This window comes from Arachis stenosperma, chromosome 9 (assembly GCF_014773155.1).
Source record: "Arachis stenosperma cultivar V10309 chromosome 9, arast.V10309.gnm1.PFL2, whole genome shotgun sequence".
Taxonomy (NCBI): Eukaryota; Viridiplantae; Streptophyta; class Magnoliopsida; order Fabales; family Fabaceae; genus Arachis; species Arachis stenosperma.
The window spans coordinates 157280478-157303962 of NC_080385.1; the positions used below are offsets into that span (position 1 = coordinate 157280478).

Here is a 23485-nt window from a genome sequence, read left to right on the forward strand (position 1 = left end):
TTTAAAACAATTTTCAACTATTCGTAACACTAAATAAACAAAGTATTTTATAATACTCAATTATAATATTTTTGAGAATATAATATTTTAAAATATATTTCTTAACTTTAAAATAAATGCTCACTAAAATACAAAAGTGATAAATTTGTACATATTAAAAAGAAGTCATATATTTGCATTGTGTTTTCTAAGTTTTGAATAAGGAGACACACATACAAATATATATCAAGTAAAAAAAAATAAATTTATAGAACTTGGAATATATCTTTTTTTTCTTTTGTCAAACACCACAGAAGTTGGTTACTCAAGTTAAGAGTACAGTATTATTAATCTAGTACACTTAGAACGTTTCATCTTGAAAAGCAATTGCTTCTAGCTTTTCTTCTATATGCATTCTGTCATAATGGAATTCAATTTTTTTAATTCACATTTGTCTCTACTGACATACATACGCCATCCATCATTAGAGGAGTTGATTATTCAACTAACTAGGATTCTTTTATCTCATATACAGTATTATTTATAGTTGAGAAAGCATTGGTTCAACAATCTTTTATATATATAGCTAGGATTCTTTTATCTCATATACAGTATTATTTATAGTTGAGAAAGTATTGGTTCAACAATCTTTTATTTATATATATATATATATATATATATATATAAAAGAGCGAGCTTTCAAGTATATCAGTACATCGTATATATAAGTGTGTGTTTGAGTAGGGATTCATAGATAATTTCTCTTACAAGGTTGACCCTATAAGACCAGTACCATAAAAAATAGTATAGAGAGAGGGAAAAGCAACCATGAATATAAAAACATTTGAGACATCAATCACTGTAAAATAATAATTAAAACTAAAAAATAGAATGTGCCCAAAATGTGACTTCATTACTGGAGGAAGTCAAAGTGTGAATTTTTGTTGAAATAAATTAAAACAATTTTTTATTTCTCAAAATAAATAAAAACATCTTTATATATAAATTTTTTTTTCTAGAAAATGTAATCTGCATGTAAGCGCGTAGTAAAAGATATTTTTTTATTCTTTTTTGTATTTCTGTGTACTCTTATGTACTCTTTTGTGTATTACAGAATACATAAGAGTACACAGATCGTATTTTATTGTTAGAAATAGTTATTTTTTAATTAATAATTAAAATTTTTTTTATTAAATATGACTTATTTTGGAGACGATAATAATAACTGTCATTGTTAAATATGGATTGTTTTTTTAAATTTATAATTAAATTTTTTTTAAAAAAGCTATGCTTGTTATCTGTGTATTTTTGTTTACTTGTATGTATTGTTTGTAGATCTATGTACTCTTTTAGAGACGATGATATAAATTAAAAATATGTAATTTAAAATTTTTAAATAGGAGTTTGGCCAATATTAAAGTGAACTTGCTCATTTTTATAAAGTTAAAAAATAATATTTAAAGAATTAAAGTCCAAAAATCATGTTTAAAGAAATATTAATTTTTTATTTTATTTTAGAAAAAAATTCGCATGTGAGCGCGTGGTAAAAGACAATTTTTTATTCTTCTTTTTATAATATATTTATCTTTATTTTTTATATTATATTTAAATATTTTAATTTAATTTAAATATCTTAATTTATTTAATTTAATTTTGTATTCATAATTTTATATTTAGGATATTTTAAAGTCTACTTTAATTAATATAATTTAAATTTAAGTTAAATTATTACGAATACAATAGTTTTCTAAGATAAGAGCCGAACATAATAATCTGGAACTTATTACAAAAAATAAAAATAAAATGAATACTAAAACACGCCTATCCATACATTATTTTAGAAGTATTCTATTTATTTAAATTATATTAAAATATTTAAATATGGCGTAGAAGAGAAGAATAAAGATAAATATAGTGTAGAAGGAAGGAATAAAAACAAAATTATTTTGTATGTCCCCACACACACATTTTTATTTGTTTTCGGAAATAAAAAAAATTAATTTATTTCAAAAAAAAATTTCAAAGTGTTGAAGGTGAGAAGCCAATGCAAGTGGTGGCCATCTGATAAGCTAGTGGCTAGATAAGGAGCCAGATAGGCATGAATGAAGAAGATGAAGCTAAGATTGCAATTACAATGAGATGGTGAGTTAATTACTAGTAGGTTTGATTGTTAGGACTTAGGGCTAATTGCTATAGCTGTTAACTGCTCTACTCATGGTTGGCTTAGCAATTGGCATCACCAATATCAATTTGTCTGTATCTTTTTGTCTTGTAGCTCCATCCTAAGCTCCATAGCTTAATGCATAGAGCTATTATATTATTGATTCATACTCACCACCAATCCTTGAGTATTTTGCACTTTTAAGCACCTGGAACCCTAATATCTGTCCCCACAAACATGCATGCTCATGGTTTGCCCAAAAATGGGTTTGGTCTAGAAATTCAACCCTATGCATCTTAGGCTGCCTGAAGTGTCTTAGTAATCTTTGGGTTCTATCTAATCACCTCACCAGCTACCTATTAGCTACTACCTCCTCTTTATAGGCATATAAGGCCTTTTAAAAGGTTAGATTATTAGATTGCTATTACCCTACTATACTATACTGCTCTCAAATTAATAATTTCTAGTCTCAAGATACGGAGAACCCTAACTAAACTAAACAGTAGTACTATTATCTTCTTAGTTCTTATTAAGGTTTTTTAAATAGTACTATCTTTTATTTATGAGCTTGAAATGTGAGATTACCAGATCAGCCAGTGGTACTTTTTGAGTTTTTCCCATTAATAATTATTTTTACACAACTATCCAATATCAGTTTCAATTTGCTAGACACGTTTTTTCCTTCAATTGGACTCAAGTAGTGATATAGCCCAAATTCGTAACTAATAATATAAAATTATTTAAAACTAAAGCATTAAGTAGTGATTGAATTTTTGATTCCTTTTCATCAACTATCGTTATCTGACCAAGAAATAAATGAACTTTCGTTGGATATCTCATCAGTTTCGTTTCTTTGGATCGATGGGATCCGTCTATGCACCATATATTGATTTCTCGTTTAGAAATCTAAATAAACTTTGGATAGAAAATCAATTATCGAAATAGTTATAAGTATAAATTACATATTTTTTATTATCAAAATAAGGCTTTTAATTTTATAATGGTTGATAAATACTCAGCAGCAAGTCTTATCCAAATAGTTAAAGCATGGCTATTGAGCCCCAAACCAAAATTAAAAACGCAGGCTTTTGTTAAGTTGAAACGTGAATGCTATAGTTTCTATTATATTGTACCTAAGTTATTTAAAAAATAAATAAATAATATTTAATAAATTTTAAATAATTTATTTTTTATTTTAATTATTTTAAAAAATAAATTAAACAATTTAGATATCACAATAAAAACACCAAAAAAATTACGAAGTTCAAATATAAAAGTTCATACTTGTACTAATTCAGCTCTATTTACAATAATGTGTTTGCAAGATTCCGTTTTAAAAAGTTAACCTTATTTAAGAATTTATTATTTGAGGGAGAAATTATATTTTTATTAGATGGTTAAGATTTTTATATATTTATATTTTATTTCTCCCATTTATATATATAATAAAATAAATCAGTTTAATATAAAGAATATTAATTAGGAAAAGAAAAACTTATAATATGTTTTTATTTTTTTATCTTAGAAATTATATTCATTCTCCCTCTTTATATCAACAAAACACAAATATATAAGCAGCAATATGTTTAGGAAAATAAAAAACAATCAGCTTAAACCATCTAAATTTATTTTATTTATTATATAATATATTAAATAAAGTTAAAAATAATAAATTATAATAATTTTTTATTAATTTTTTTTATTTCCAAACATTTTCAATATATAAAATTTTTAACCATCTATCTCATGGAAATTTAATTTACATAAGCTCATTACTCAAGATATGGATAATGAAAACTTGTGTATCTATGGTTTGGTTGGTTTCATTTACGAATGTTGAAAACAAATATAAGAGGTTGATTTTATTACTATAGTGCAAGTAGAAAATCTGAGAGATAAAAAGAAGAAAATGAGATATTTGGGAGGTTTGATTGTTATAAGCATGGATCCTAATTAGCAAGATGGGTCTAAATTAAAGAGGTGTGGGAGTTGTGTGTGTCATTACCCTAATTGTGCAGACAAGTGTGACACTGATAGCCCAATTTTGGTTGGGATAGAATGAGAGCATGAGAGAAGAAGAGGAAGAGGCAAAGATTCAGGTAGTGAAAGTGAAACTGCCAAAGCCACCATCAATTAGAGTAAGAAAAGGGCAACACACACATTCAATGATTTATTAATTAACATAATCCATTATATACTTGGGATGCAAAGAGTGGGAAGTTAGTTTGAGTTGATATGTAACTTAGTAACTAGTATTTGTTATGGTAACAAATTAACAATAGAAATAGAATAGGGCCCGTTAGTTAGTTGTTAAAGTTGTAAAGAAGAAGGAGAAGAAGAAGAGAAGAGGAAAACGAAGAAGCCAAAGTAGCTGAGCGTGTACATGAGCTCAAAAGCTGCAGCCAAGTCACTGTTGAGATAAACAAAACAAAAGAAAAGAAAAGCAAACGAAACGAAACCAAGACCGAAAATAACAAAGTAGTGATAACTTTCTCTCTCTTCTCACTCACTCACTCACTCACTCACTCATGAGTCATGACCCCATCTGTCTTGTTATGTCTCTCTCTCATTCTCATTCGGATGGCGTGTCTTTATGATACATACTGCATAGCATAGCATAGCATACTACAACTCTATTTCATAATCATCACTTACTCAATATATATAATAAACAAAGAATCTCATCTCATATATATTATATTAGAACCCATCTTGAAACCGATTGATCGCTGAAGGAGGATCCAAACGATGATGAGGCTGTGATCCCGATGTTGATGATGATCTTCCCCAATTCAACGACCCTTCCTGCTCCCTCTCCTTCCCTGCTTGTCCCACCACCGGTGCACCTATGCACGTGTAACTGCCTCCTCCTGCTCCTGCTCCTGCTGATGACTCCGCCGCACCGCCATAGCTGAGGACATGGCCCACGTAGTAATCGTGAGGAGGTGGAGCGAACTGGTGATGAGCCCCCGGGAAGGAGACCGGCGGTGGCCTGGATGGTGAAGCGTATAGATAGGGCTGATGATGAGATGCAGCAGCGGTTGATGACGTGGATGACGCAGAGAAGTATCTTGGGAATCTGAGAGCTGCCGCTGTTGGGTCTTGACAGCATCTGAATTGAAAATAAGAATTAAAGGAGAGGAAGAAGGAAATAATGGAAATGACAAACATACCCTAAGTGAGGTGGAGGTTGATGAGCAGCAAGGGTGTGATCGTTACGAAACACCAGCTGACGGGCATGGTTCAGCGTCTCTGTTTCCCTCTCTGATGAAAATCAAATAATCTAAATAAATAAAAACAAAAAAAAAGAAGCAAATAGCAGCTAGCAGGGCCCTCTCTCTCTTTAAAGTTTCAAGAAATCTCAGGAATCTTGCTTCTTTATTTGAAATGACCACGCCTATCTTCATGGACAAATCATTAACAATCTATCAATCTATGTCCCCCGTTTCTCTTACATGTATATAATAATATAAAGAAAAAAAGAGATAGATAGAGTAGAGAGTAGCCTTGGCGGTGGCGGTTCATGTGTCCCCCAAGAGCCTGGGACTTGCAGAACTTGAGGGAACAAAATCTACACTCATACACCTTCCCACACTCCTCTTTTCCATCCTTACCGCCGCCGCTTTTCTTTTTCCTGCAACCTGCACCCAATTAAACCAACTTCCACATATATCATGTTTCACCGACCTAGCTAGTATAACAAAAATAAGACTAAGACAAGTATTTACCGGGAGAGAAGGTGTCTTGGAGGAGTTGTTTGCCATGATCTCTATTGTAGTCATCGGGCAAATTGTTAAGGTCTAATGGGTTTCCTTCTGGTCTCCTGTGAAGGAAACAAGTCATCACATGAATAGAAGAAAGAAGCAGAGATAGAGGAGAAGCAACAAGGTTTTGTAGTAGTAGTAGTGGGGGAAGACCTACATGGTACCGACACGCAGAGAGAGACAGAAAATATATATAAATATGAGGGGCAAGCCAGCCAGCACTCCTCTTTTTTTTCTTTCAGATGAAGGGAAGATAGAACTAAAAGCTTTTTATAAAATTTGCGAGACACACTTTCAGTTTGGAACTGCGATATAGAGGCTAGTTGAGTGATGGTAGAAGATAAAGAGCTTTGAAAGTTCTCTATCAGTTCCTCTGCCACGCCACACACACTCTTTCTCTCTCTCTCTCTCCCACACACACACACACACACAATTGAATGAACAATGGGACAGTGGGTCTCGTGACTTTAAAAAGAGAGTGTGAGAGAGTGGGTGAGTGTGGGAATTGAAGGCTCGCTTAATCACAAGTGTTTACTACTAATTATTCCAATCTAGTTTGGTCTAGTTTCGTTGGAAACTTAGGGAAGTAAGCCCAAAGACGTTTTCTTATATATATTGATATTAATTATATAAATGGCGCTACTTTTTCTGGCTCTATATAGTTTCTTTTGCCCTAGAGCTGAGGTTGATATTGCCAACAAAGGGTGGCAATGAGATGGTGCAGTACACATGTTTGAGCATTAAAGTTTGCCCTAAGAATGAAAGAAGGCATTTATATAGCAGAAAGAGGCATAAGGGTACGTGAACAATTTGCGTTGTTATTGTGCTAAAAGGAGGGGGGCATGTTTAGAGAAACAGGTAACGTATGGTCCACATACAATAGCTCAATGCCTCCTTTCTGGGGTGTTAAATTCTACCCAGGGGACTTAGACTTGCTTCAACGAACGGTTGCTATCAGTATCTATCATTAGGGTTTTTGCAATCTAAGTTGAGATAGACTCAACCCCACATCTATTGTTTTATTCTTTGAAACTTATGCTATATCTCTTAGATCACATATACATAGTCCTTTTCACTGCTCCTCTCTATATATATATGCATACACCTCCTAGCTAGTGCATTTCAATTTTTCTTCTCTATCCCATTATTCATCATCACGACAATTCTAAATAAAACATCAATTTCTAACTTATAATGCTTTGCAATTAATCCTTTTATTTATTTATCAGAAAAAAAAAAGTGTGAAATTGGTAAAATTCTATATAAGCAAATAAAAGCCAAAACTGTTTGAAATAAAATAATGGGGTTGGGACCATTGATTACTGTGGAGTTTAATTAAAGCTGTGAGAGATGACAGTACAGAACCACTTAAATAATGGTTTAAGTTAAAGCAAGCTTTGAAAGCAAGCAAGTTGTAGGTATTAGTATTATGTATGTATGGTATTTGACTATTTGTAAATGGCAAAAGCAGAAGAATAGATAGTTAGAAGCAATATTGTCCACAAGCCAGTGGTGATGAACTGAATAGTGGTTCGTTCGCTCTTCACACTACTACACCTGAAATGGATATAAAGGAAAAAGAAGACACTACCTAATAAGAGGGGTAAGCATTAAAATCAGGTGATATTCATGGACCACACTAGCCTCATTGACTAGCTGCTAATTTGTACTATGAATGAAGGCCGTGGATTCAATTCATCATTTGTTTATTTAATTTATGTGACACACATATACATATATACATACACATACACAAATAACAATAATTATTTGACTTGATTTGATTTTATAATTTTGAAAACCCTGGACCGAAGAATCATGCAATGACCGCGCCCTATCTATCTGAATTCTGAAGATCTCTTGCAAGTGTATGTGTATTTGTGTGTATATATATGATTACTTTTCATGTGGTCCTTCACAATTTTAAGCAGTAAATCCAACAAACATCTCTTGTGTGTTCAGAAAGTCTAACAATGCAACTTACAAACCTGTAGAGGAAATTGTCTTCATCATGTTGGCTCCACTACCTTTAGTCCTCGACTTCAAGCAGTCAAAATTTTAATTGAAAAGTTCTTTCACTTATGATGACTCAACGTAACGTAACTGACATTATTATTAATACTATATAATCATACCTGCTTAATTAATTATTTTATGTAAACGGGTACCAAACCCCTTCATTATATGTACTACAATAAGCATTCATTGTACTGAAAGGGAGACAAGGAAATATTCATAATAAACGACACAAAATCAGAACCTCTTTTTAGGCCAATGCAATAATAACAAAATATATCAAAAGTGCACGTTTTCATTGTTCAAGAACCTTCACAATTCGCTTCATTCTATTAAATTGTAGTATGTTTTGAAACAAGGTAACAAAAATTACAAAGACATGGAATCTTGCTAAATTAAATTTTGAGCTGAGGGGTGTACGTACGTAAGAGTTTAATCATGCAGTTTGATCAGATTTTGAATCTAACTAAAAGTACATGAAAAATAAATCATCATCAACAGCATCAAACAATTTGAATAGCTATAGTTTAAAACTTAATATCCCAAATATAACTGACCATATAGTTTTATATTGCGAAACCGATATATAGTTTGGAAAGGAAAAAACCCCTGTATGCAACAAGTATTCAAAATTTTCTTCTATAGGTCAAACTTGACCTCAAGCACACTTCCACATGCATGCTTAATTAAAGTAGCCACAATTTGGACTATAATTCTTTAGCTGATTAAAAGTAACAAACAAAATTGCTGCCTTAAGCATTTTAGTATAAGATTTCTAGTGTTAAAGAATTAAAATGAAGCTCTCTATCTTCTCTCTTTGCTTCAAGCAGTACAGTGTCCACTATTAATAAGAATATTTACATTCCAACTACCAAGGCATAAATAATGAAATAGATATTTATCTGAGATAATACTTATTAATTTTAAACTAATTTAGTGATTAATTTATTAATATGTAATAATTTATTGATTAATCATAAATTTTTAAATAAAATTTTAATTTACGATAGATTAATTTTTGTCTTACTAAATTCGATAATACTGTAAAACAAATAAATAGACATAAAATTTAAACGAATCACATATAATTAGAGATTTAATTAATTATTGATGATATTGGTGATAAATTTATTTGTTTAAACAATATCTTTTATTATATTTATATATTATGTTATAAATGTTCAAAGGAGGGAATGCTCAGAGAGAGAGAGAGAGATGACTGAGGCTATATATATAGTGAAAGCATCACCACAATCATACATTCCAATCTTGTGACACAAACCAATGTAACCTATGTAATTAATCTTCATCCATTTTCATGACTATACAATATATAAGCACAATACTACATGATTTTTATCTGCTAAGCAAAATAAGGCTAATAACAGGTGCTAACTTGCAATACTCCCAGCAATCATGTGTCCACAATATCCTGCTTATATAAACAAGTATACCAAGGGTGTGTTTGGATTTGCCTTGGAGAAGAGAGAAGCGCGTTTGAGCTTCTTGAACGCTTTATCTTTGTGTTTGGCAATATTTTTATCCTCTAAACGCAGAAGTGATTTCTATGTTAAACCAACGTTTACTAGAAACTATAAATTCTAGCTTTTCTGTTTAGCTTTTCACGTTGGATTAAAAATTATGTTGTATGTACCAATTATGTCCTTCATTATTCATATGTTTGTTTTTTTTATAATATTTTTTCTAATACTCTCTTATGCATATTATTGTTTTTTATAAAATTTCTGTTTTTTTTATTTATATGAGTTTTTTTATTGTTATTGTTATTTTTTTTACATGAAATATTTTTTTACTTTGTATTATGATTCTATTAATCCTATTAGAGTACTAAAGAATATTGAAAATACTAAAAAAATATTAAAATTTATTTAAATATTTAAAATAAAATTATAAAATAACATAAAATAACTATTTAAATTCATGTCCTTTTCTGTAATTTTTTACCTAAAAGTGATTTTGAATAATGTAATCCAAGCAATATTTAGTTTACTATAATCCATTTTGAATAAAAATTGCCAAACATAAACCACGTTAACACTAACTCACTTTTGATCAAAATCAATTTTACAAAATCAATTTTATACAAACCTCAGTTTGCAAACTGTAATCCAAACACACAACAAGTCTTGGGCTTTTAGTTTGAGAAAGTCTCAAACATCAACAATTTTATTTATAATGGTTGATATTTTTGGTCAGCACTCATCAGCAGTCTAATATTTTTAGTTTAACAGTTAATACTATATTTTTAAATATTATTTATTAATTACTGATATTAAATAATAAATTATGCTGATCATATAATATTATTGTTTTAGTTTTAATTGGGTCTATAGTTATTTCTTTTGTGAAGTTGTTATTTACTTCATGTTTATTGTTTAAGTTTATTGCTTTTTGAGTCATGGTAGTTGAGTTTGGTTTGAATGTTCTGATACCAATTATTGAAGAAAATAAGTATCCATTTCCAATCTTAATTCAACCAAATTTAAACTTATATTTCATATGTACGGTTAATCTTGGTACCTGATTAAATAGTAACATTGAGTAATAAGTTGTAAGCAATAATAATTGCTGAAATAATAATAGACAACGATGTGTATTTATTTGCAAATAACTCCCATGCTTTTAGTTACGAGTTCAGGAACAAGACTATTTGATAAACATCTTTTTGCAAATTAAGTTAAAAGAATAAATGAATCATTGAAACAATGAATGAAATTTTAAAGAAAAGGACCTCACATATTAATAACAAACAAACCTCTTTTGTTTTGGTATGCAAATGGCACTGTAGCCTACCACCTAGTAAAACCAGCTAACAATAGGAGCTGTGCAGGTGAAAATTTTTATATGTATTAATGGAATTTCAACCATGTTCCATAATTATTATAAACTCTCTAACTCTTTGACTAGTTAAAAGACAATTTCAAGTTACCACTCATTATCTATTTTCGAAAAGCATCTATAGATGGATGTTGATGCTTTTCTTCAAACATAATTTATTTTCCTAATCACATTGTTCTAGGTATACTTTCTCTTTATTGTTAAATGATACAATAACCATTGGAACCTAAAATTTTGAATTCAAGCTAATAAAGTTTTATTTTATTTAAACATCAATATTTATACGAAATATATATCGAAAATAAGTTAAACAACATATATATTTATACATAATTAAATACATGATGACAGATTTTTTATGTGCATGTAACATTTTTGTTTAGTAATTCATCTTGTAAATATATGTTGCTGTTTATTTTTAACACATACAAAAAAAAATAGTTATCATTATTGAAGAAGTAGTTAGTATTTATGTTTCTGGGTATTTGTTGATACGAACAAGCGGTTCTAAGTGTAGGATTATTTGGGTCAATAGTAATAGCAAGCAATATAATTAAAAAAAGCTCCAAATTACAACTAGCATTCTCAAGGAAGAAAACTTAAAAAAATAAATTAGTACTAGAAATAAAATTAGTCCTATACCTTGAATAAAAAGTTTGGGTTTAACTATTATTATTGTATATATGTACATTTTATTTTGTTATGTATGTCCATATTAATCTTTTCAAAGGCAGTAATTTAATGTTGTAATTTAAAGTTATTCGATAATAATAACTTAAATTTCAAGGGAAATTAAAGTATGCTTTTACAAATAGAAGAATATTATGTACAATATTTTTAATTTTTAAAGAATAATAGTAATTTTTCCAAAATTTGATTTCTAAGCATTAAGGATATTATTTTTACAAAAACGCTGACTAATAAAATTTATTATTTTAAATTAGTAATTAATCAATAATATTTAAAAATATAGATTAAAAATATATTATTAGACTGTTAAACAAAAAGTATTAGACCGATAATTAAAAATATTGACAAAAAATAATAAATTTTATTCGTCGTTAAATTTTTTTCATTTGATTAATATTTGGCCAACCTAAATAATTCTAAATCTTAAATCCTATTAGTATCAAAATAAAGTAATGATGCAAAATGCTAGCTTATATTAATAAAAAGTATTAGTTTTTAATATTTGTATTTATTTTTATTTTGGTAAAATAACGATAATAGCTAAGATGTATATATAATTATATCTTATTAAACAGTTTAATAAAAATTGTGGAATCATCTAATAAGTATTAGTTATTAGTTATTATTTTCACATGTTTGAATATGGAGTGATTCGATCTGGTGTGACATTGGTTGGGAGTTGGGACTAACATAAAGAAAAGAACACAAGAAGGAATGGGATGTTTGGAGGAAAAGGTGAAGAGAGAAGAGTATTATGGTAAGAAAATAATTGATGAGCTTGGAAGTAATTAGTTACGAGAGGAAACCAAATGGTGAGAAGAAGAATCAGATAATTGTCTTTATCCCCTATGTGCCCATTACCATTATTGACTGGATGGATCAATAGTAGTGATTGATTGGTCTTATTAAAAATGGAGGTCAAAGAGTTAGGTTATTATATTGTTCACTACTCACTAGTCTTCATCTTCACATAGCTCCGCAATGAGTACTGTGCTTCCCTCATTGGCATTACCATTTTTCACTTCATTGGGGGCTCAGCCTCCATCTAACTTTCTGTGATCGAATAGCTGTTTAGTTATTACTTCGAAATTTCGGTTGCAGTTTCCCTTTGCATATACCCATTTTTTCATTCTTATAAAAGTACCTTCTCCTCCTAATATATATCTAGCTCCATAGTTTTCACCATAATGTTACCACTTCCTATCTCTTCTTCTCTATCCTAGCTTGCCTTCATTCCCAACCGGGAACAAATATAATTAAACCCCCCTATATAAAATCATTTTCAACTTTTTCGGCATGCATATCAGAACAATCATAGGACTCCAATATGATCTTCAATAATCTTTTTTTTTAATAATTTCTATTGTCTTTGGGTTCCACTCAATTATAATAATCTAACAATTATTATTTCTTTTTCGTGATCTCAACACTACAAAATGTTAATATTTATTTGATTATTCTGTTTTTTGGATCAATTTATATACAGAAATTAATTTTGATATTGGACTAAAAATGGCATTTTCTAAAGTTATAAGTCGGTAGAGTATAGTGTTATGGAAAAGCATAGGTTACCAACATATTATCTGTCAAGCCAACTCTTATTTATATTTGTGTTTCATGGAAGTGTGTTTGTAGATGTGTCTAATAATTAATATATTTTAAATACATATATAAAGAGACACATCCAGAAAATATATCTATAAAGATACTTCTATTAAACATAGTTATAAAAAAAACATTTTTATTAGACACATCCATGAACACACTTCCATAAAACACAATTATAAATAAGAGTTGGCAGAAGTTGACAGATATGCTGTTGATAATGTAGCGAAACCGTAGTGTTATACATATCCAAACGTGACAAACATAAATAAAAAATACACCATTAAGTTTAGACGTTAGAAATCAGACGGTAAAATTTTTTAGGAGAAGAAAATCAGACCCTCCAAATTTATATTCATTTTTTAAAATTTATGTTGTAAGAGATGAGAAACGTTCGATTTCAGTTTTCTCTAAAATTTCAATTTAAAAAAGGAAATCACACATGTAATAATTTTGTTTAAATTGAATTTATAAAACATAATTAATAAAATGCACCGTCCGGTTTTGTTTGACCTTCATGCTAAGAAAAAACTTCAAAAATAGCAATATTATTTAATTACACGTGCTATCCAATCTCCTTTAAGTAGGTAGAGATTAGTTTGGGTAGAGTATCCATTTATAACATATATTTTTATAAAAATTAGGTATACAGTAAATGAGGTGAGAGTTGAATCTACAACTTTTTTCATATAATGATTTACAACAAGTAAGCAACTATTAGATTAATTAGTTAATTTAGTAATTTAAAATATTAATTTTTTATTTTTTATTTTATTAATATGTATGAAATTTGAAATGATTGAATTTTATATTTATTTTTTAAAAAATTGATATTTCAGCAAGTAAGGTAAGATTTAGAACTTTCGGGTGCGAGTAGAATTAGAGTTGAGAGATTCTCAACTCGCAAGTAGAATATAATAGAGTTTTAATAAAATTTTCAACCAGCAATACTCTACCCTAATTTACACGCATTTATAATCTATAATAAAAAAAATTTAGTCTTACCAATATCTAAATATAAGAATATGAATGTAAAAATAAGAAAAAGGTGACATCAACAAAATTTATAGGGAATCTATCTACTTGCAATATAAGTTGAGAAATCCACAATAGCAAAGTGGTTAATTTTGTTGGGTGGTGGTTGTGAATGAAGTTAGAAATGGACTCCAAGAATTGCAACTACAGTAACCTCAATTTGCTGAAACAAAGAACTACAGTGGGCTAAAGAAGCATAGTGCGTAGCTCTTAAGAGAACGCATATGTCATGATGGTGTTGGGTGACATTTAATTTACCACGCCCTACGATGCGAAGCTAAATAAAAATAACATGATATATTTGGGGTGGATTAAGTAGTATGATGAACTTGGAAAAATATCCTGAAATGGTATGCTCTAAGTAAGCTAGGTATGGACATAGGATAATCACACTCGGGCCCCGAGGGCACACTCACCAACACCAACCTAATAAGAGGTGTCATTCTTCTCCTATTCTATATTTATACCCAATTTATGATGCCAGTACCTACTAACTACTAAGAGCTCTTGCTTAAGTATGCTAGTTTGTTACCTCCCTCATCCCATTTCCCAGGTTTTATCTATGTGCTATTCTTGCCTGCTAACACGTATTTTCTAAGCCAATATATATGGTTAAACTCTTAAATAATACCTTAATAACTAGTGCTCTCTATGGTAGTCAAATAGTGCTTTCATAAACATAATACAACAAAGATTGGGATGGATGGGGTTAAACACATCCAAATTCAATCAGTGATTAGTCATTGTATATTTATATAAATATATGAGTTATTAAATTTATTTTATTTTTATTATAAAAATAACTGATTGTTTTCATATGATTTTGTTTTTCTTGCGTCCAATATATGTTTAATGTTTTTTTACGTTGAATGGTTTCTTACGTTTAAAAGCCCAATATATCAGGGCCAACTACTGGATCTTATTGAAAAATAAAATAATTGGAATAGACCCAAGAACATCATAAGTCCAAATCACTGCACGAGTGTTGACATTCAGGAGTAAAACAACTGCAAGTGAAAATACGATACTGTGGCCAGCCCAAAAACAAATAAACCGAGCAATGGCCAATACAAATAATAAATAAAAGTAATCTATCTATCTATTTAGGGCACACAGATCGGATCGGATATAGTCTAAAATTCTATCTGATCCACACTGCGCTCATCGGATCGGATTGGATACGACATCTGCAATTTTTCAGGCCGGATCCGACTTGCGGATTGGATATCGGATATATCCGCATAATTAAAAAAAATATTTTTGAATTCCATTTAACTGTTTTTACAAAAAAAAATTCATTTTCACCCGTTTAAGCATATTTAATTCTAAAATATTATTAATAAAAGTTCTCTTAAATAATAAAAAAAATAATAACACAAGATTTAAGTTTAATTATTCTAAGTTAGAGTACAACATAAAAAATAAAAAATAAGATATCATAAAATTTATAAAACAACACACTAAAATTCATATCACATTAAGGTTTATTTTCTTAAACTATATTATTTATATGTGATGTGCAGATATGCGGATTTGCGAATCGGATCCGCGGATATCACTGCCAAATCCACAATCCGATCCTACCATAGTACGGATCGGATCGGATCCGATCCGATGGCTCTGCGGATCGGATAATATTCGCAAAATTCGGATCGGATGCGGATAATTACCACGGATATACGAATATTATCCGATCCATGTGCAGTCCTATATCTATTATCTATCTATCTATTATCTATTATCTTTATCTTTATCTTTATAGTAATATAAATGGGGAGCTCATATGCTGACGTGGCGCTCATACGTTGATTCTGAGAGTTTATTTGCTTAGGTGTCATCACTAGAAATTTTTAGATTTATATTTATAAATTATAAATTATAAATTATTATTTGCTTAGGTTGTTATTTTCAAATTTTAAATTATTTGTTTAGATTGTTTTACTTAAGTTGTTATTTTTTAAATTTTAAATTATTTTATCTTTATAGTAATATAAATGGGGAGCTCATATGCTGACGTGGCGCTCATACGTTGATTCTGAGAGTTTATTTGCTTAGGTGTCATCACTAGAAATTTTTAGATTTATATTTATAAATTAGAAATTTTAAATTATTTTATTTGTTTGGGTTATTTTACTTAGGTTATTATTTTTTAAATTTCAAATTTGATTGACTTTAATTTAAATGTAAATTAAAGTCAATCAAATTTAAAAAATTTTAATTATGAGTCAACTATAAAAGTATAAGTTATGAGATATGTAAAGCATCACAATTTAAAGTACATTAATCCCTTTCTTTACATATATTCAAAATCTCTCTACTAATTCCAATGACTGTTATTCACAAAATTACAGACATCAATCCTATCATCGACAATTTGTGTGTACGTATACGAGTGATACGGTTATGAACACTACCAAGTTACAGAAATTCTCCATTGCCATACTCAATTGAGATGGTTTGGCTCGATGACGTGAGTTTTTTACTAATATTTTTCTATTTTATTTTAAATTTATATTATTTATATTTTAAATTTATTTGTTTATTCCCACCTAATCGTTCTTTGATTTTTGTTCATCAATTCTATTTTATTTTATTTTGCATGTTTTGTAGTTTTTGACAATGAGGCAAAACAAGTTCTGGAAAAGAGCTGTGTAGAGATACTTGATCCATTCTTATTAGTAAGTTCTAACCAATATTTATTTCTAAAAACATTAGTGAAGATATTTTAATGGTAATTTTATATTATTTATTATTAATTATATAATACCCTGCAGAAAGGAGATCTATCAGATACCCTACACTTTTTCTCAACCTAATTGATAAGACCTTTATCTTCATCGTTGAAGTTCAAATATCTGATAATCCACATTTTTCACCTTCTTATAAAGTTAAGAAGATGACTGATAATGTGGACCTCATAATAAATTCAAAGATGCTCACCCTATTCAAATTGTGATAAATTATAGTGTACTTTCTATTAAAAATCAGTTTATTTTTTTTTGATCATTAGTATATCTAATTTATAAATAATAATTAATAATTAATTATAATTTTAGGATGTTGACTACACCGGTAGTTTGCTTCCAATTTCAAAGGCATCCTCAATCATTAAAGGGGAGAAAGTAGAAGGGGCTAAGGTATTTGTTCAAAAAATAAATTTTTTGTTTGTTTGTTCTCTCAAAATTAGATCTTAATTTTATTTAAAAAATATTAGTGAGATAAAATCAAAAGTTAGAAAGAAGTCTTTAATTTAACGTGGTAAAAGTACAGAATTTGTTGCTTGAATTCTCCAATGCTAAATCTGAAGTGTTGAAAAATGTTATTACACTAACTAAGTGACTATCCTCGGAGTCGGAAGATTTGAAGATGGAAGGAGATACCTCAACTTGCAAGAAGATCAAGATTGAAAATAAAATTTGAGAATTTGGATGCACATATTTTGGAATTCCTTTTAGAGTCTATCTAATAGAATAATGCCAAGCATGTGTTTGTTTCGGTGGAAACATTATCTTTTCTTGAGTTGTTATTTTTTTTTAATTCTTTTCGATTTTTATGTTTGGAATTTAGAATTTTTTAAAATATAAATTGAAGTTATTTGGTTATTACTTGTGGTTTTATTTTTAATTTGATTCACACCGTTGATATCCTGATAATTTCTAATTTAATATTTAATATCATAAAGTTATAAAAAAATTTTTGAATTATTGTTGATACAATTAAGTTAGTTATTAATTTTTAATGTGTACTTATTTTAAAAAAAAAATCTAATTATAATTTTTAATTAAAGTATTATGTTTAAAATTTTAAATTTAAATTCAAATATACTTTTTTTTAATTTTTAAGTAAGTAAGTAATTGGGTTTGAGAATACTTTTTAAAAATTTATATAATTTATAAACTACTATGCTACTTACAAAGGATTATAATAAAGTAAATAGAATTACCAATCTTATTAAGATGTGAGGTTATTTATACTGTTTAAAAAAAATCTTTATCTTTATAGCAATATAAATAAGAAGTTCTTATGCTGACGTGGTGCTCATACATTAAGTTTGGAAATTTATTTACTTAAGTGTCGTCACTGAAAATTTTTAAAATTTTATTTATAAATTATAACTTATTATTTGCTTACGTTGTTACCTTTTAAATTTTTAAATCGCTTTCTTAGGTTGTTGGGTATTTAGTTTTTAATATTGTTGAACTAATAATTTGCTTAGGTATCATCACTAAAAATTTTTAAAATGTTATTTATAAATTATAATTTATTATTTGCTTAAGTTGTTACTTTTAAAATTTGAAACAATCTTTTCTCCAGATCGAATACAAATGGGAATACTTTTTGCTGACGTGGCACTCATATGTTGAATTTCGAGATTATTTGCCTAAATGTCTTTATTAGAAATTTTTGTAATTTTATTTATAAATTAATAGATTATTTAGTTAGATTGTTAGATAATAATAAGGATTTAGTTTTTGAATTTATTAATAAGATAGTTAGATATTTAAATCTTAATATTATTAAACTAATTAAAAAAAATTAATATATAAATTATTCGGTTAGATTGTTAGATATCAATAAGGATTTAGTTTTCGAGTTTATTAACAAGGTAGTTAAATATTTAAATCTTAATATTATTGAATTAATTTAAATAAAGTTATTTATAAATTATTTTAAATTTAGGACGGTTGTTTAATAATAAAATTAACAATTTAAAAGTAATAACAAAACAATAAAAAGTAAGTAGTAGTAAGAAACAAGTTCAAAAACAAAATAATAAGAGCTTAAATTTGAAAACGGAAACAAAATGTTCTCTTAAAATGAAATAATAAAAAATTGAATTTAAAAGAGATTGTTAATTTTTTAAAATTTAAATTATTTACTTAAGTTATTTTGTTTAGGTTGTTATTTTTTTAATTTTAAGTTATTTTGCTTAGGCGGTTATTTTTTAAATTCTAAGTTATTTGTTTAGTTTATTATTTTTTAAATTATTTAGATTTTGATTCATAGAAGAAATGTAGTTTCAATGTATGTAACAACAGGGTTGTGTTGCATTTCTATGGTATTTAGATTTTGATTCATAGAAGAAATATAGTTTCAATTCGATTTATATCGGTCTTCCTCATCATCTGCAAGTAGCCCAGCAAGTAGGTGTCATCAAGTTCTACCTCAAAAAATCGGATTCTCTTTGACAACCAATCTCATTTAAAGTTGAAGAAGGAAGAGACTATCATGTTGCAACCTCAGCTTCATTTTGGCTTTCGAAGCTCAATTATGACTCCTTGGTATCTCCATATGGTTCATATATATTGGAAGCTGCAGTTCTTCTTCATAAGATCGTTGGTGCTTCTGTTGCGTGGTGAGATTTGAATGTTACCATAAAAAACAAAAGGAAGTACTTTGATGATGTTATTACTTATTAAGAGTTCAACTGCAACTTCCTTTATCGTTGTTCAATAATAAGTGTATTTGTATTCTTAAAGCTAAATTGAAAATTATGTTCTTCTCTATTTCGAGAAGATTGCATCCTTCAACCAGGACTTATGGTAAAAAGTTTGTAGATGGGAAAAATCACACTTTGTTTATTAGCATGCATTGTAATTTGGCTTTTTTGTTTTTTGTGTTTAGATTTAACTTCTACCATACCAACTAGCTACATATTTTGTTGTGTTTTTGTTGTTGACTTTTTTTAGTAAATTAGTATTTTGTAGTATATTAACTAAATATTATCTGTGTGATGACTTAAAATTTTTTTTGGTGATACTATTAAAAAGTAAATATTTAAACTTATGTTATTGTCGAATTTTCGTATGAACAGATGATAAAAACTTGTTCTTGAATATCTCTCTACAAAATCTTTCATACGATAGAAAATTAAAAATTTTTCGAGACCAAATAAATTTGTGGTAAAAAAAGTTTTTTATGAACGCTAGTTAGGAGTAAGAAAACAATATAAATGATGGGGAGTGCTACGGTGAAGAGTTGAAGAATTTTCTTCTCATGCTGAAACAAGGTAGAATGAATGAATATTGGACGCGTGTGTTAATGTTCCCCAAGAGAAGACATATCTGACGGAAGCAGAGAGAGAACAGGCGTTAAAGTGTCAAACTGATTAATAAATTAGGTAAGAGATAATGTTAATTAATGTGGTTATTTGGCCAATTAATTTGAAGCCTAAAATTTTTTTTTGAACCTGTGTTTTTCGTTGAAGAAAATTTTGTATTCTGTGGGGCTTAGTCTCAACAATAAATAATAATAATAATAATGTGATGAGGTATTGGAACTTCGGAAGAGTTAGGGTAACCGACATTGTAACAAGTTTAAGGAAGGGGAAGGGTGACGGCTATACCCAGTGAAAGGGCAAAAAAATTGAAGGGAACAAAGGGAAACAACCAAGAGCTGCAAAATGAGGAATGTACAAATATATTTTTAAAATTTGTACTCTAGACAAGTAAATATATCTATTATCATACATAAATAATTAAAAGAAATATAAATTGTTAAAATTAATAACAAAAATTTAAGATGATTAAAATCAATATTTGTACAAGTCTTTCTTATACTATTTTTATTCTTTATTTTACAATTTATTAGTACGTTTTTTAATTAATGATAAAAAAATTATTTTTATGAGAAATCAGTTTTTGTATAATCTTAAAGAAGAGACCACTGAATAAGTTTAAAAATTAATATAAAAATGATATTCTAAATAAAAAATTGTTAACATTCAAATTTTTAAATACAAAAACAAATTGTATACATATTGAAGATATAAATGTAAAATATATGTTTAAAATAAATAAAGAAGACAAAAATAATTATTTATATTTTATGAATACTCCCAATTTATCTGTTTTTATATATTTTATGCATATATTTATTTATCTTTTAAATTTAAATACAATAGCATTTGTATTTAAAATTTGTAATATTAAATAATTTATTTAAAATTTTTTTTTTACCTTATTGTTTAAATTATTATATGGTATCTTCTCTAAGATAAACAAAATTTAATTCTTTAAAAAAGTAATTTCTTTATTTTTAATAAATTGTTAACTAAAAAAAAGAAAAATTATTTAAAATACAGTAAAAAGCTGACTTTTATTATTTTAAATTTGTATTATTAATTTCAGTAATATATATTTTTAAAAAAATTTATGTATGATAAAATATGTTAACTTGGTTAGAGAACAAATTTTATTTCTATATTATATGTTCATCCTTATATATATTTTTCTAATTGTTTTTACTAGGTTTATTTTGTTATATTCATTTTACATATGAATATATTGCCACAGACCCCGCCGCTTTGAGACTCTCCTCGATCATAGTGGTAAGGTGGCTTCGAACAGAGATATCATCCATGCCTATACGAGCATGAGGATAGATATTCTTTCGGACAAACGCAAGAGCATCCGCCTTAACCTCACCAGAAGAACCAGACTCTAAGGTCTTGCGCTTCTTGGGATCAGGGGAAGGTCGGACGTCGGGGCGGCTGAGAGAAGAAGAAATCACCATGGGATTGGAAAGAGTCCCAACGTTCCGAGGAGGAGGAGGAGGAGAGATAACCCTGGCACCACCAGTCCGAGAGCGAGACTTAGATTTATACTTTTTTTGGTATATTTTTTATATAATATTTTTTATAAAATTTTATTTCACTTTATTACAATTTTTTAATAATAATTAATATTTATTTATTAAATTAAAAATAAGATATAAAATAATATATTTTACTACTTTTTATGAGTACTCTTGGTAATTTTATTTTCTTTACTATTTTAGATTCTAATTTTTAACTAATTATGTCTTCATTATTTTGTTATAAATTTTTTATTTAATTTATCATTTTCAATAGGAACAATAATACATATTATAACATATTAGAATAATAAACAATGAACAAAAATTATAATAATAAATTTTACAATGTCAAACAAAATATCTATAATTTTATTAGTAATCTTAGTATTCTTTTATTTATTATTAATTATTACTTATGATTCCATTGTTATGTATGATTTTTTTTTATTTACTTTATCATTTTTAATAAGATCATAATTCATATTACAATATAATTAAATAACAAATTAATAAAACAACTAAAATAAAAAAAAAAAAACTAAAATTTGAAAAAAATTAAATATTTGAAATGACTTGAAACAAATATGAAAATTCTTTTGAAAAACACCGATAATGAAACAAATATGAAAAACTCTTTTGGAAAACACAATAATAATACTAACAATAATAATAATAAACTGTGAACTCACGTTGAAGTGAACGCAGGAGCAACAATTTTTGGCTTTTAGTAAACGTGCTTTTAAGCTGTGAAATCACTTATGTGTTTAGAAAAAAAGGATTGCCAAACATTAAAATACAGCATTCAAAGAACTTCAACGCACTTTTAAAAAATAATAATTTTGTATATTATTTATCTTATGGAGCAAGTTTGGCTGACAAGCCCACGCTTTTAAACTCAAAATACTACGACTAAATTTTTTAATTTATTTAATTTCAAAATTAAAAATAATTAAACTAAAAGAATAAAATATCTAAACAAATATTCTTTTTTACAAATAAATAAAGATATTAAATTTTTTATTCCAAAGAAAAAAATTTCAGAACTAAATAACATCGACTTTACAACAACATAGACCAATACAAAACATCTTCTCTCTTTTTATCCTAAATTCTTAATTTTAGAGCTATCTTCTCCCTTTTTTTTATTATTATTATTTTTTTTCTTTGATTTTATATTTTTATTGGTTATTACTACTATATTTTCATGATTTTTATTCCAAAAAAAATTTCAGAACTAAATAACATCGACTTTACAACAACATAGACCAATACAAAACATCTTCTCTCTTTTTATCCTAAATTCTTAATTTTAGAGCTATCTTCTCCCTTTTTTTTATTATTATTATTTTTTTTCTTTGATTTTATATTTTTATTGGTTATTACTACTATAATATTTTCATGATCCAATTTTGGGTTCATGTCCAAAAAACATATTTCAAGACCCAAACCATCAAACAAAAACTGTCACTGTGATATATATCATATTTATTTTATTTTTGTTCCATACCATAACAAAAACAATGACATCAAAATTATTGGATCCACAAAAATAGGCCCAATAATTGACATCATTAACACAAGATTATTTTCTCCTAACCAAATTTCAGCATACATCACTATCAACTTTAACGCAGAAATTGTCGACACTTGGGAGACATCAGTGCCACGCGTCCTTTCCTTCTCCTTGCCACACATTTTCAGCACCGGCAGAAGACCTTCTCTTAAGCACCGTAGCACTGGCCATAAGCATATATATAAAAGTCTAAAATAAAATAAATAAAGTTAATCAATAAAAATT

General features: G+C 27.8%; 1 protein-coding gene across 1 annotated transcript; it reads right to left on the reverse strand.

Moving 5' to 3' along the window:
* Positions 1 to 4840: 4840 nt before the first annotated feature.
* LOC130950252 (zinc finger protein JAGGED-like) lies at positions 4841 to 21624 on the reverse strand. Its single transcript, XM_057878771.1, has 5 exons — positions 21407 to 21624; positions 5869 to 5963; positions 5647 to 5781; positions 5314 to 5404; positions 4841 to 5252 (listed from the first exon to the last, which is right to left on the reverse strand). The coding sequence occupies exons 1-5, from the start codon at positions 21622 to 21624 to the stop codon at positions 4841 to 4843; spliced, it is 951 nt and encodes a 316-aa protein (XP_057734754.1).
* Positions 21625 to 23485: the final 1861 nt, after the last annotated feature.